This window comes from Eleginops maclovinus, chromosome 1, assembly GCF_036324505.1.
Source record: "Eleginops maclovinus isolate JMC-PN-2008 ecotype Puerto Natales chromosome 1, JC_Emac_rtc_rv5, whole genome shotgun sequence".
In the NCBI taxonomy this organism is placed as follows: Eukaryota; Metazoa; Chordata; class Actinopteri; order Perciformes; family Eleginopidae; genus Eleginops; species Eleginops maclovinus.
In genome coordinates this window covers 14,924,609-14,940,826 of record NC_086349.1, presented here as the reverse complement: position 1 = coordinate 14,940,826, position 16,218 = coordinate 14,924,609, and the positions used below count along the sequence as shown (strand labels likewise).

Here is a 16,218-nt window from a genome sequence, read left to right as displayed (position 1 = left end):
GGTAGGGTTGTAAAGCTTACATTTCCTTTCACATTGATGGTAATACAATTGTGCACAAACGCCTTTTTGTTACTGCAGTCAAAGTGTCTCTTTATGGAAAATGCGTTTGTCTCTTGGATGCCAGACAGACTCGGCTGTGTGAATACACTTCCTTCAGTAGAGCCTGAGAGAGATAACTTAATGTCTGTAATATAAATTCCCGCCTTGTTCGCAGGCTCCGTAATCTCTCCGTTTTTGGCTTATGTCTGGAGAAACAGCTGGAGGCTCTCACATCAGCTGCCATGTAGAAAACAAACAGCAAATAGTTGTCTTTTTAATCTGCACTTAATACTATTCTGTACTTATCTGTGATTCAAAGAGACATATGGTCATTCTCTTGAGGTTTTCCTTAGGGGCCACTATTTCTTGTAGTATAATCTACTTGGGTATAAGAACTGCGATATTGCTTTGACACGCTTGTTTTCATACTAGTTTTTCACCACAAGTTCTTAATAAAGCCAAGACTTATTTTGCAACTATTAGTAAACTTTCAAATAGTCAATATTTCCGTCACGGACAGCGTGTCACAAAGCACATATCAAAATGTAATCCTGACCTTAGTACTTTTCATGACATATTCAAAGTGTTCCTTCATTACAGTCTAGAGAGATTTATATCCACAAATGACCTCAGGTCACCAAATTCCCCCTCTGTGAAGAAGAAGTGAACCGCAAAGCTGAAAATATAATGTGAGAACGTTTGTATTGTATGACACTTTAACTATTTAAATCAAACAAAGATTTCTTCATTTAGGCCTATACAATTCCATGAAATCTTTTTGAGCATATTAATTAGCCATTTTGATAAATGTTACCACCAATTAAAGCTTATTGTGATGTAATGACACTGCACATTGGATTAAAAGATTACAGACTGGGGTTTAAAAGCCACCTCATGCCACACCAGAGAGCGCATTATAGGCTTCCTTAAGAAGCTCAAAGTTACTTTATTGTGAGAGAGTAACCAAGGTTATGTGCCAGTGGCTCATCTGTCACGTGAATGCCTGTTAAGGAAGTATTCCATTTATAGCGTGTAAATACAAAATGTCCCCGTCATACAATGGAGAAGTGTTTTAGGGAGCTGCGTAAGAGCAGTTGGTTGAAAATCCATTTATGTTCACTAACTGTTCATTAACAAGTCACTATATGTCCTTTAACCACACCGACATTATTGTGTTTCTTTCAGATCCGTGCTATCCGAGTAAAGTGCAGTGAAGACAAACACATTCACTTGAAAAGGTCAGTACATTTATTCCAAGCTTGCATACACACACACACACACACACACACACACACACACACACACACACACACACACACACACACACACACACACACACACACACACACACACACACACACACACGCACACACATTTGGTCTGTTTCGCACTTTTTTCTGTGTGTCTCAAAAGGATGCTCTAATTTTTTGTAAGAACAATATCTGTATACATATTATATTCTGTAATAGTTACATTATATGTTGAAATGTAGGTATTGCAGTAATGGCTTGTTGAGTTATTAGTTAGGACCCCAAAGAGATTTCTTGACAAACAGATTATTAAGAAAAGATTTCCTGAGGAGCATTGTGCAAAACTAGTTTCTATTCATATGTTACTCTGCACAAGTGTGGTCTGCTGTTCGTATAATGCAAGCTACATTTCCGATCTCCCATGAAAGCCCATCAAATATTACACAAAGCACCGGTAGTCTCAGTCTCAAAAGACATGATGAATTTCCTTTTTACTGTATGTTCACTGATTAAGCCCTCATGTGACACAGCCAGTCTGGTGTATTAAAATCCTGTTAAGTAGACATAATAAAGGCATCCGGTAGTTGCTACATTACATGTTGCAAACAGAGGAGATTGGAAAGACTTTAAAATGATACTTGTTGACAGAACTCAAATTATGAACTCAAACAGACAAGGCTTTATATAGCTGCGATTTGCTTCCTGTTTCTGAAACTTTGTCAGCAGCGCTACTGTTTGAGCACGTGGCTTGGAGGAGCAAAGCACATAGCTTGAAGATGTTTTGTCTCTTTCCCTTGTTTTTCCCTTGCAGTCATGATCAACTCTAAACATAAATGTATGTGGCCATTGATCATATAAAAAGTATTTGCTTTTGCTTTGTTTTTCTTTGGTTTCCGTCAAATACAACAATAGCATGCTGCATAGAGACCACGATACACAGATAAGTAAAATGTAATAATGTAATAATGTCATTGCAAGTGATTGGTCAGTATTTCTTTGCATCCCCTACAATCTGTCAATTTATGAGGTAGGGTTCAGCCATTCTATGACATGACACTGTATATTTCCAAAACCAAATAACATTTGGTTAAAAGGATTTTCAGCTTTCCAAAGGTTCAGAAAAATACATCACATGTAGCAAATTCAAGTCACTCCAGTTTTCTCATCCGAAAATACAAGATTTAAAAATCCATCATTGTTTACATTGTCGATTTCCCCTCCCAAACCTGTTTTCTAAAACAAGTATTCTGTTAAAATGGGCCACACTGTGATCACATGCTTGTTCCTGATGCATGACTTCACTACCACAGTGAAATTATTTAAAGGAAAAGAGAATAAAGCTTAGTTTTTCATTTCTTGTTGGAATGTTTGGAGCCCTTTGGTTTTTTCTCTTGGTCTTTTTTTTCTTTCTCTTGCTGCAGCTTCTTTTCTCTCTTTTTCTCCTCCTTTGCCTCCTTGTACTTCCAGATAGGAGGCTCCAGGTAGCCCTTCTGCCTTTTCTTCTTCTTCTCTTTCTTTGGAGTTGGCTCCCCAGATTTTGTCACTTCAATCTTTGGAATACAGCCTGAGGGGAAGATGCTGTTTTGTCCCATGCTTCGGGGGATAAAGCTTTCAATGCCATGCTGCTGGCAGCAGGAGGTCAGAGATATATAGGTGGCTGACACACCAGTTTGAGAATCTGAGGTGGTAACAGAGCCATTACTGTGGGACACTGTGCTCTCCTCCAACTCCTTGATGTTGTGCTTTTCAAGCAGTTCAGGGATGGCGAACCGTCGCCTGCCAATCTCTGGGGGGCTCGAGGGACAGAGTGGACGGCAAGCAGTGGCTATCAGGGGGCTGTGGATGCCTGTGGTCATCCGCACCATGTGGTCCATGACCCCATTGTCTTGGGCGTCATGAGGGAAGCTGAAAGAGAAGTTGTCTTTTAAGCACTGCCTTAGCTTCTGACCAGCTGTTTTGGTGGCGGTGGCCTTTGCTACGAGTAGCTTCAGCTCAGGCCACTCAGGAATGTAACTTTCACAAAACTGCACAGCGACAGGATGCACCTGCAGGCGGCGTAGTCTGTTAATAGTCTCAAACCTTCCTGTCTTAAGGGCCCAGTCATACAGACCTCTCCCTTGCACCAGGTCTATAGCATTCATATCTGCACCTGCACATAAAAAAATCGGAGAAAATATACTGTTAAAACAAGAACACACGCTTTTTAATACCTGGAGGCGGAAGGACTTGGGTAAATCAATCGCTCCTTCAGTAAAATTACCCCACCATGTGGTCACATTTGGAGCACAATTTATTGACTAGATGAAAACTGTTAACACTTCTACAAGTAAATCAGGCTATTACACCACATTACAAAAAATGATAAATACAGTAACATCAGGCCAAGGTACTTTGGATTTGCTTCAACTCATTCTTGGAGCAAGACTATGTCCATAGTTGTCATCCTTGAATCCATGTTGTTCTTTCTTCTCATCCATTAGATATTTAACATGCATGAAGGTCTGCACCAATTAAAAAATCTGGGCAGACTGCCTCTAAATAAATCTATTGTGCAAGCGTTCTATCTATTATGAAATGCTGAACATTTATAGCAAGTCTCATGTACCATACACTTACCATGCATTAGCAGGGCGGACACACACTCTGCCTGGCCCTGCAGGCCTGCCTTGATGAGGGCGGTAAAGCCACGGGGATCCCTGACTTCAGTGTCCACCCCAGAGTAGAAGTTAAGGATGAAGTTTAGAATGGTGACAAAGCCTGCATTGGAATAAACAACAACATTATATGAATATGGCCATACTAAATGTTGATTTTATGAGCTGTGTATGTCTTAGACTGACCTGCTTGTGCAGCAATCATTAGGGCAGTGTTGCCATCATTGTCCTGGTGATTGATGTCTATTAATGGACATGTGGGCAGCATGGTGACTATGTCAACAAATCCCTTGACCACAGCCAGCATCAGTCCATTCTGAGGGGGTCAAGGTAGAAATAAATGTACCTTTTTATGAAAGTATTAGTTGTCTGTTCCCAAATTCCCTCTGTTTCAAAGTAACTTTTCTCGTGTGATTAAAAAGGAACATTGAAATCCATCTCACCCTGCCGTTGATGTCCAGGTCCATAGCCTCGTCTTTAGTGACTCCTCTCTCCAGGATCCTGAGCAGGGATGTGGGATCATTCCTGGCACAGGCCTCATACAGCGTTTTAGCCGGCTCTGCATACTTCCCTTCCATTTCATATTGGGGAAGCACCGAGTCATCCGAAAGCACACTCCCTGACTCCGAATCATCCAGGAGGATCTCTGAGTCCTCGGATGGGCCATCACCCAGGTGGGGGTCATACTTTGAACTGGCCATTGGACCTCCTTCTGCCTGGGATCACACCTGGGTGACAGATCTGTTGTGCACCACCCACATCTTGAATCGGAAAATAGTAATGTTGTTATAATGGAAACAAATTGAACACATTCTCTGGTTTCCACCATTTTCCCCAATTGCTGAGACAACTTTGCACTACCACTGAACTCAGTTACCAAAGGGGGCTGCAGTGAAGGGCAGGCCTTAACACAGTTAAACTTTGTATGCCTATTGTATTGGACCATTCAAACACCTACTTGTTTTACAACACATCTGAAGTGTTTTGCTGCTAAACCTTCTAAAATGGTAAATGAAAATAACTCACAGTTTATTCTGCTAATTTAGGAATCTGTAGGTCTTAAAAGAGTAGAAATTGACATTGTGTTCCAATCAGATACTGTCAAAAGTCAATCCTTGTGTAAAATGTGTTTGCAAAAAAAGTAATTCTGGGCAAAAGAAATATCCTTAACAACTGAACTTTGTTTTGTGCCACCTTTTGACAGATCTGATGACTTGTTTGTAAGGCTGTTTGAGCTGCTGATCCGTAAGTCTGTGATTTACAAGAAGGATAAGCTGATTTTAACAACTTGCTGTTTGCCTAGATTTGCTCACTAGCTCCGCCCCTTATAAAAAAGAAGAAGAAAGGGTGTAGCACAATCACTAGGATAAACTCGGAAACATGTAAAAAAATGAGAGAGATGCATGGATATATTTAAAAGTAAATACCGGTACAGACAAATGTCCAGAAAAACTGTAGAAATGGTCAGAAGCTCAGTCTGTGAAAGTCGTGTGAATGAAGGCATAGTAGGAGGAGTGTAGTGGGTTGAGAAAGGCCATATGGTGCCAGAAGCTAGTGACAGCATCTGTCATGGTGTCCTAACCATGCCACACTATACTGCAGTGTAAGTGCACTGGGGTCCAGTGTGTTTTCTGGCATACATTAAAAAAACTACAAATGTTCTGTTTTTATGAAACCAGGGATGACCCTGATAAACGTATTCATTCTTAATATTTTGACGGAGCAGCAGCTGAGGGGAAGGAGTGTGATTTGGTTTTGCATACAACACTGCACAATAACCACATGAGGCAACCAGATTTCACAAAAGCAGCTTAGCACCTGCTGACAATTTATAAGAGTAAACGCATCTTTTGGAAAAGCTATTGTTAACAAATAGAATAGCTCAACTCCTTTAATCCCACAAACACATGTTCCTTTTCAGCATTGTGCCATGTAGAGTGTACATCACTATCACACAAACATTTCTCTCTTTCTCCTTCTGCACAGATGCTCTCTTTTTTACTCTTCCATTGTGGCCTACACTTCCTGCTGATCTACACCTTGTCATCATGTCGTCATTTTCTTTTTATAGAACAAATAGTGATAGCAAATGCTCACCCTAAAATAATCCAGCCATCGGTTACTCTTCTTCTCTTTTTTTCTGTCTTCTGCAGTGGTCAAACCATCTTCATATTTTGGACTTTGCTTCCTCCTCTTGTCTCTTGATAGAAACTGTTAAAGTTTAGGTTTCCCAAACTGACTCCAGCTGAATGCCTTCTCCCTCCCTTCATCTTTCCTACTGGCCAGTTAGCCTCCTCAGCCGGCAATCTGTCCAGGTCCCAACATAGACTCTGCTGTCCTAAGTCAGGCAACATGCTCTCTCCTTCTCATCCTTATTATAGAAGATTTAAGGATTAAGAGAAAGAAACAACAGCAGCCAACTGTGCTCCCCTTACAGTCTGTTAGTTAGTCAGTCTGCTCTCTATTTCTTCTCCTGCTCACTTGTTTCCTCAGCTCCCCGAGTCAGTCCATCCACAGCTCTCTGCTGCCCATCTGTTGTGTCAGGAAATTTTTTTTTCTAACCGTCCAAATCAGTGTGGTGACTGAATCATAGAGGCTCTGGCTCCTAAATATGTCTTTCTGCTGAGGACCCCCTGCCTGATTAACTTCAATGTGTTTGCGTGATGGGAGGCAGCATCTTGGGTCTGTTTTCCCATGGAAATCCATTTGCTGGGACAACTAACTAACCCTGCTGTTATTCTAAGCCATGGCGCTTTGCTGGTAATCATTCCAATGACAGGGATGACGCATACAGACATGCAAAGAAGCACATGGGCATTCTGTGATTCATACACCCAATTGCTCAAATATAAGATGCTCTGCACACATGAACACACATGGTACGCAGACACAGATGCTCTAATAGTTAGGAGCAACTGATTGTAAAATCTGCATGCTTGCACAATGGACATCAAAGAAGACAAGTTTTATCTCTATCACAATGTTGCTTTTAACAAACCCATAAGATCAAAAGAGAGAACACATATTCAAAACATTTCCCAGTTTGGGATAAATAAAGTATTTCTGATTCTGATTATTTGTTTTGGTATTCACCTTTTCATCAAACATTAATTTAATTGCCTGTTGACTCGGATAACGAGCCAATGAAAAAAAAACACAAATTCAAACAACTAATATTCAATTAATAAAAAACAGGAAAACACTTGAACACTTTAAAAAAAACTAGTTTCACATTGGTTCAAGGCCTCAAGCCCTGTTTGGATTGTGACCATGTTTTGACAGCCGAATCCTACACGTGGACTGGAATATTGTGTAGCCAGGTTTATTCATAGCATCGCAGACTCAATCACATGGTTTAAAAGGTGCATGTTAATAGATTAACCCTGATAGTGACTTTGTACATGTGAATGAAACCTGCACTATGCAACATTTTCTCTGTTAGAGGGACGACTACTGCCCCCTTCTGATTACACTGGGTCTTGCAGCGATTAGCCATGATCCTTGTTTATGTAATTAAAAATGATATTCAGACCGTTCATGTCTAAAATAGCTTTGAAATTAACCCTAACCCTCCCTCTCTATATCCCCTTCAAATATATCTACAGACATATAACTTGGCACCTCTTGTTTGCTCTTTACTTCACTGTCTTTATTTTGCAGTTTAATCATAAAATAAAATCAACAGGTATTATTAGATACTTTGTGCCATAACTATTAACCAGAAAAACGTTTTCAATATCAGATGACCATTACCGTAGAGCTCTGTCTTGACTTAGAAAAGGCACTGTGACAAATTTGATGCTCACTCAAAAGCATTTTGATGTGGAGAATTATAATTCTTGATGTGCTCTGAAGAGTTAACCAGCCATCTGAAGTGGTCACAAAACTATACTTAATCCCACCAAATACCATCAATCACCCCAGCCCATTCCTTATCATACTGCCTGTTCGTTTGTAAAGCATCCGACCAGATATAGCATCACACTAACCTGACCCATTAATCTAAAGGTGCTATGTTTAGACACAGGAGCCTGAGGTGGGTTTTGACTCCTCGCTGATATGAAACACAGGAAGTAGAAGAAAGCTCATGATTGGGGTGAAGATTTATAGCTTGTGAAAGGTCAAAACAAGTGGATAGGAAGACTTTCAGAGGAAAGGGAAGTCAGTTTGGCAAACAGGGTGGGGTAGCTGTGTGTGTGTGTGTGTGTGTGTGTGTGTGTGTGTGTGTGTGTGTGTGTGTGTGTGTGTGTGTGTGTGTGTGTGTGTGTGTGTGTGTGTGTGTGTGTGTGTGTGTGTGTGTGTGTGTGTGTGTGTGTGTGTGTGTGTGTGTGTGTGTGTGTGTGTGTGTTACTGTTGACTTATCTCACAGCTTTAACCAACGAGGGAAGCACAGCATACTTCACCAGCAGCATTTTGTGTTTATCACAAAGTAAAATCCAAAATGTTTTTTCAAAACATTGCTCATCTTATGTGTGTGAGTTGAAGAACATTTAGTTCTAACTCCCGTCTCTTGATAGTGCTCACACTTTCCTTTTAGGGTAACAGTTGTTTTCCTCCTGTTCTGCAAATTCCTCACAGAGTTATTCAATCATCGCTGCAAAAGACAGCTCAACTTCTCCCCAGGCAGCAGAGTACCCAGCAGAGGTCAGTCGTAGAGCAAAATAACTTTGGAAAGAAGCTTGTGAAGCAACAAACTAAGTTTAGCCAGCTTAGTGACTGATGCTAAAGACAGCCATGTGCTCGGCTAATATTAGACAGCTGGCAGTCTCTACAGGACAGTCTCTACTTAGGTCGCTCTACGATCATCTGCTATATTAGTTCACTCAACAGGTTAACAGACAGAACCACTCTATGGTACTTCTTTAAAAGTGTTCATCCGGGAGGGATCAGGTGTATGGAAGGAAACACCAAGGAAACATTACTAAAGGTGTAATGCGTGGTTTTTGTTGTTGTTGCTTTGATACAATCGTGGCTGACTAAGGCATAGGTAACAAATACTGCACACATGAGTCATTATCTTTTACTCAAAAGCACAAAATTAAACTTGCAATGGGCTGGGTTGGTGTTGGGGAAGGGCAATAAATCATTAAGTACAAAAGTAATAGAATGTAAAAAATCACTATTCCTTAAATTCTCGTTGTGCATAATCTTTGCAAAAATATTGAAAGGGGGTTGACAAATGGAGTTGACTGATATAACAAGGTGATATGCTGGCTCATCAGAGAAATACAAAACCTATTCAGCTTTTTTGAAAGATTCCTTGTAGTTTTATCCATATGGAATCGTTAGAGAAGTTTTAAATGAAAGCAATGCAGTACAGGTTAACATTGTATACTTTTCATTTTTGTCATTTCATGCCTTTTAAGTGCAAGTGGCGAGATGACAGGGAATGATATAAGCCTGATATGAACCCAGTACACCCTGCTTCACTTCGAGCTGCCCTGGTTTAGAGAAAGTGATTCTGATGTGTCCAGTCAGTCTTGAGCTTGTGCTAAAGGCTAGTGTGAGTGATGTGGAAACTTTGTATGATCACAAAGTGGTTGTTGAAAGCAATCATTGCTTCTTCCAACTCCAAGCTTAGTATTTCCTCATACTCACATTTTCATCTCTGCCAGTACAATATTTCTCAGAGGGAACTAAATGTTCTCGATAAAGATGAAAGGCAGATATTCTACAACATACCCAAAGCAATTAGAAAAAAACCCCACATTTGATATAATGTGAAGCATTGGAAATATCTTTCTTAATATTTGACAAAACCCTACCAAAATCTTGGGAAACAATCCAAACAATAAATATAAAACAATTAGGATCATGTGCCACAAGGTTTGGTTGTCTGTTTTTTAGTTTTCTATGCTAATGAAACTGTCAAACTATGCTTAGCATCCACTTCTGCTAAGGCTTTTTGAGTATCATCAGTATATGTGATATTCGAGTACAAGAGCAGCTTTATCAGTGGCAACTTAAAATGATTGTTCCCAAAGCCAGAACTAAATTGGAAACCTACTTGATGGAACAATCTACAGGCTGATCTTATCTATCTTCAAATGCCTACATTATTTGTAATATTAGTCAAATCTTTTGTATGGTAATTGTTGAAACTCTGTGTTGCTACTATTGTTGACCAAGTCTTAACCTTTGAAATCAATGGGACTCGTTACGTTGAGGCTAAGTAATAAATGATCAAACCTTTATATTAATACAGATTTATTCTCAGTGAAAGGTGGTCAACAATCTTGCTGTCTAATGTTCACCAAATTAATTGGATCGTATGTGTGTGTGTGTGTGTGTGTGTGTGTGTGTGTGTGTGTGTGTGTGTGTGTGTGTGTGTGTGTGTGTGTTTCCAAGATACAGACTCGGCAAATGGACTGTAATCTGTCAGTAAACAATGTTGTCAGCCAAGCTTTCAACTTATAATGACAAATAATCATTCACTTAACCAGAAACAAATATTACTGGTTTCACTCAGTAATCAGTATTTCAGCAGTTTAAGAGGTGTGTGTGTGTGTGTGTCTGTGTGCAATCGGGGACAGTCTCTTAAATAGTTGAGCTTCATGGGCTGTGTAGTCATACCTTATTTGGGGCTGCCCCGCTGCTTTGGTTCACACAATCCATGTGTCACTGCCTGAGACATGGGCAAAGATAACCAGAGAGTGTATGGTGCCAGGGTTGTTCAAAGAAAGACCAGCAGAAAGAGATATTGAAAGGGTTAAAAGATCCAGGTGGTGAAGACAAGGACCAAAATATGAAAGAAGAGCAAGAATGATGGAAGGAGGAGAGGTTTTGGAAAGGGGGGTGGTGACCCTTTATAGCCAATGAAGAACAAGAAAGAAGAATTCCAGGGAGGGTGATGTGGTAAGTCTTGAAGTCACGGCTCACACTTTCAGCATTCAGTCAGAAGGACAGGAGGAGATTTCAACTTCCAACTACAACTTCATTAAGTAAGAGAGACCAGGAAGGCCCAGTAAATCTTCAGACTTTCAAGAGGAACCTTATTTTGAGAGCGCAAAGTGGAAATAATTTTACTGGACTAAACCAGAGTTGGAGACACCTCCAGCCAGCTCACCTGTATCTGAATTAGAGGAAGTAAGAGAGAGAGGGCCAATCAGGGAAGAGCTCTGAGGCTCCTGTCAAGACCGAAACATGCCCATTTCTTCCAGGATCAATTATTCATATGCGTGAGGTTTCCTGTGTGTCAGGCTGGAACAAGGCGGGCTGCAGTGGCACAGCTCTAAACTGCTCCATCAGACAAGAGCTGAAGGAGCAGAAAACAGGGTGACAAAAGAGATACAGGACCCAGAGAGACCAAGGGTCACAACAGCAGAGGAGGTATTTTGAGGCGAGATTTTGTTTGCTGTTTGTGGAAAATGAAGGCTCTACAGAAGAGCCAGGGACGCACTGACCAGATGCTGGGGGCCATGGCTGATGTGCTTACTTCCGTGGCTATGCCCAATCAACAGTGGGTGAGTTGTAGATCTGTTTGTGTGTTTACTGACTGTTTATATAAAAGCATTAAGGTATTAGAGTAGATGAAAAAAGCACATTAGTAGGTATTTTAAGGGCTTCTGGGGCATGGGCTCTAGTTTATCTGTGGCACATATTGTTGCATAGCTGGTTTATTTTGTGTCATCTCTATATATTGGTCATAAAACTAAAATGATTCAGCCGGAGAAGCAGACAGAGGAAAGAGAGAGGAATGGAAGGATTGCTTGTCTCTGTTCACTGCTTAGGAGGAATCTTGAATGGTTCAGAACAGGAAACAGATTTGTAGGGATTAGACAATCTCACCATAAACAAACTAATGTAGGTCTAACGCCCCACTGCAAGCCAGCAAATGCATTTCCTTTCTTCCTTCCTATTGTTTATTTGCCTAACAAAAGGAAAAGGTCTGCGTTACAGGTGATCTGGTTACCTCAAGTTATGTGTTACCTGATTGGTCGGATGAATCTATGACAGCCAAATACATTTGGATTCTTAAAAATATTAGGAAATACTCTTTTAATTCTATTAAATTGCAGAACTACAAAACCAATTGTAAAAACCTACATAAGTTCAATTTAATGAACTGGATTGAACTGCAGCATCTAGGTTTCATCACAACACCTGGAGGATCAACATACAGAGGTCAGAGTGTACTAAAAGATCCAAATGTTTTTTTCATTTCAAACTCCTCTTTCTCTTTGAAAAATGTTCATCTTGATTAATCATTTCCTCCCAGACAGAGAGTGGTAAATGAAAATACGCTCTGCAGAGGAGTACTTTATTAACCTTAATGCCGGTGCCTTTGGGTTTTTAAATAGATTAAAAGTGCTGTCTGACGAGACGTTCTTATCCACGCTCTGTGGCAGAAGTTGGACCTCAACAATTTCTATTGCATTCTTGCTCAGTGTGTAATGGAGAAAAGGATGAAGAAGATGCAGGGAATAGTGGAAAAACACAGCCACTGGTATAATGTGTTGTGGTTATGTGACCATAGGCACTCTGTATAATCTTACCATCACTTCCTCCTTGAGAGCAGGGCTCCACCGCTGACAAAGGCATCTCTGTGTGTAGCTCTCAGAGGGGGGTGATTTGGACCTCCCATCAAGCGAGGAGGAGAAGGGGCCAGTGCAGGGCCAGTGGGAGCCAGAGGGGCTGGAGTGGGAGCAGCAGCCCACTACAACAGAAAACCCAGAGCGGAGAGAAAGAACAGGTAAGACCTGAAAGGGCTGCAATGAGCGTGACAGACCGTTTTGTGACCCCAAACCCACAATGCTAGTCCAAACATTGGCCCTCACCAAACCAGTCAGAGCTTAGAGACTCACCGAAACACAAACTTCCAGCCCCAGCTTTGATTCTTTGTGTGAAACGTCTCAGATTTCTGTGCGGTGAAGCAGCCTGCTCGGCCACTCAATCACTTTCATGAACAACTCCTTGCCGCAGTCCATGAAGCTGTTGACGTTCTAAAAGCAGTGAACATTTCTAGATTCAAGAGTTGTGACATGAATAATCAATCTTGAATCAATAAGTGTGTATGTGCCACGTGGGCTGCAGCCAGATTCAGTTCAGCGTATTCTTGCATGTTAGCCATATGTGAACTCAGACTGATGAAAACAGTCCGGAGTCCCATCAGCCATATCTGATAGTGGTCATTAGGGCAGTAATAACTTCAGGGAAAGTACCAGATTGGAGTCACCTGAGTGTTGGTAGTTTACTCTCATTAAACTCCACCCTCTGTATCCGCTATTAGCACTGATAGCAGTAAATTGCTTTGCTGTAATGTACCATACATAAGTATCTTTGAGAGAGAAAGAGTTCTTGTGTGTATCCACACGCAAAACTTTCCTGATTGGGCAAGAAAAGTGATTCAGCTAACTCCCCTTTGCCCTAACATTGTTGGTTACACTTATTCAGATTTTGCTGTGAAAGGGTTGCGTGCATTTCCATTTTCCTTGAGTGGAATGGAACAAAAGGATCTTTGTAGCTGGATCCGGGTTCGGGTTAGATGGAGTGTGTGTGTATATGTGGGGGGTTTGGTGGCGAGTACCATGTGTCTGGACCACGAACTGTTGTGCAGAGCAGTACATGGAGTACAGAAAGGGTGTGAGTGAGGCCAAAGGAAGCTGTCATTGATGCTTATCTGTAATGTTCTTACTCGGATGGGGTCTGCTTTTAAGGTTAATGCTTCCAAATATTATTTCAGTGCACAGCTCAGTGCTCAGAAAAGCAAAACAAAAGTAAAGATATGCATTATTCAGGGCCATGTGGAAGAATGAAGACGGCAAAGGAGATTGTTTATTCCAGTCGCAGACAAGTTCTCTTCCTCAATTGTTTTTGCATTGCCCAATTTCCCCCGTTGGTAAATTGCATGGAAAATCAATGAAGCACAAGACGAAAAAACATGTGAACCACAACAACAAGATACAAACATCTTTGTAGCATAGGTCAGGAGAAGTATTTTAATGTATTTGCTCTCCATTCGATCAAACCATAACAAAATCACTAGTATCATAGTTTTGATGAGAAAGAAAACTCCTTTTACACACGTCATATACATAGATGTTTATTTTATTATTGATTAAATTAGTCAATCTGCAAACATGTAGGAACTCAGAGATTTTACATTTAGTTTAGGTTGTTTCCATCCCTTGCTGTGTCAGTGGAAGAGAAGGGAAAAGAGTAAAGAAAGCAGGGGCCCCTGCTTGCTATAAAGACGTGGTTCATGGGGCCATAGGGCCATCTGTTATATGTTAGACACAACATGCCTGCTAGTGGCTTCCCAGGAATCACATGACAGTGCCAAAATCCACGAATCCAGATCCTTTCCCCCCTTTTCTCAATTCCAGCTTACTTTGCTCTCTCTTGGCAATGAATCTCACTGCAGTTTGCCTTTCGATTTTTCTCTGATAATCTCCTGTTGTTTTCCCTTGTGTCTCGCTTTTGTTTTCCAGTCACTACATTTTTTTTCCTCAAAGCAAGCTTTAGTATTTAGACCTGGCTTCCCCCCCAATTACACGGAGCTGCTGCCATATAGATCACACTCTCACCCTCCCCAGACATTAAGTGTCTCGTGTCTGTTTCGTAACACGATCAGTGATGGATGGCCATGTGTGCCCGAGCTCTATTTGTTTTTATGATGTTGTGTCTTTCAAGGTAAAATGCTTGAAGCCACATCAAGAGGAAACAGCGCTGAACCAGGTAAAATAACACTGTTGCATCTGACTCAATGGTCATGTTTACAGACATACTGTACAACGTATGATCCTTTCACACATTATTCATGTAGGTAAAGCTATGCCAATTAATTGTCTTATTTAAAGAAAACATAATATTATTTTAGCCATACAGAGATAACGATAAACATGTATAGGACCATATTTGTATGACAGTCAATGAACAAGAATAATGTATTTTTTTATAGTATTACAATTTTTGACAGATAAAATCCTCAAATATTAAATGGATTTGAAATACTTGAGATTAAAACAAGGATTTGGTAAGTGTCTAAAGAGAATGAGGCTTCTTTTTCTATCTCCCAAGAAAATCGAGACTAATGAATTTATGTTTAGCACATACATTCAGTTAAAATTAAATGTTACCATTCACTATATTAATGAGTAGATGTGAGTTAAACTATGTGGACAATGCATGGCTCTGTCCATATCGGGATCGGTGAGAGGCTATGAGAGTGTGCCATCCCAGGAGGAGTGCGGATCCCAGAGGATCCTGAGACTAAACTGTGTGTTTGACCTTAAATGGGCAGAGTTTAACCTGAAACTGCATCATATTGTGTTGTAAGGGCCAAAGAATTAGAAAAACATTGCCTGGTGGATGGTGTAATTATGTTTATTTCCGTGATTATAATAACTCACGTCCTCTATCATAATGCAGGAGGCATGTCAAGACATGACCATGTTCTCATTCTTATTTGAAATGTTCGCCTAAGGAATGTCTGTGTTCTGTTTTGCAATGCACCATTAATGATGTTGTAAACATTGGACATAGAACAGTCTTGATTCTGTTATCTGCAACTTTGACCTATAGATCTACCGCTTTCATCACCTTTAAGTTGAAGGTACAGTTTTTATTTACACATCCAACAGTAACAGAGCAACATTATCATTAATTTTGGAGTTGATGGAGTTTAAGTCTAGTATTCTCTCTATCGACTTCGTTCTTGGTCCCTCCCAACTGTTGAGAGAAATATCTGGCTTCTTAGTTGCCAGTTTATAACTGTATCTTTTGGTTGTTTGGTGGTGAGCAGAGAGTGTGGATTTAAAAAAAAAAAAATGTTGTGCTTAAACAGCTGTCTGTTGTGCCCTAAAATGTCTCTGTCAGATTGATGTTGACACAATGCCTAAACTTTCTATAAGTCTTATTCATGTGATTATTCTCTGCAGATTTATCACCGAGCAACCCATTTGAAAACTGATGCTGATTTAAATGATTAATGACAATGGGAATATCAAAAGTAAAACCATATGTGTGAATTCTGTGTTTATTATGAGTTAAATTCACATTGTGGTTTTAGCCAAATGTGGCTAGCTGGAAGGCGTTGGTCAGTCAGAACATCACGCAGGTCACTGATCTGCAGAACAGCTGGCGTTTATACCACAGAATGACCTGGAAGGAAAGGGGCAGATGGTGACACACAGGCACAAGTGTGCACACTTTACATGTATCTACAGACATAAATATTTTCCCAAACTTACCAGGTACACTCAATACAAATCATTTGCATTTATTAAATCAGTTTGTATTAAGGAACTGCAGCATGATTCAAACTGTATTTCAAT

General features: G+C 40.4%; 2 protein-coding genes across 3 annotated transcripts in view; one reads left to right on the top strand and one right to left on the bottom strand.

Moving 5' to 3' along the window:
• Positions 1–1,397: 1,397 nt before the first annotated feature.
• On the bottom strand, positions 1,398–6,273 carry ankrd33aa (ankyrin repeat domain 33Aa). Its single transcript, XM_063886938.1, has 5 exons — positions 6,041–6,273; positions 4,387–4,704; positions 4,130–4,259; positions 3,906–4,046; positions 1,398–3,438 (listed from the first exon to the last, which is right to left on the bottom strand). Exons 2-5 carry the CDS (start codon positions 4,642–4,644, stop codon positions 2,639–2,641), a joined length of 1,329 nt encoding a protein of 442 aa, XP_063743008.1. The 5' UTR covers positions 4,645–4,704; positions 6,041–6,273; the 3' UTR covers positions 1,398–2,638.
• A 4,493-nt stretch (positions 6,274–10,766) lies between these two features.
• The window catches only part of arhgef25a (Rho guanine nucleotide exchange factor (GEF) 25a), a 38,528-nt gene continuing 33,076 nt past the window's right edge, over positions 10,767–16,218 (top strand). For both annotated transcript variants that reach the window (XM_063886932.1, XM_063886923.1), the window contains exons 1-2: positions 10,767–11,406; positions 12,497–12,635. In XM_063886932.1, coding sequence (XP_063743002.1) covers positions 11,311–11,406; positions 12,497–12,635 — 235 coding nt within the window. In that variant the 5' untranslated portion in view covers positions 10,767–11,310. The remainder of the gene's footprint in view (positions 11,407–12,496; positions 12,636–16,218) is intronic.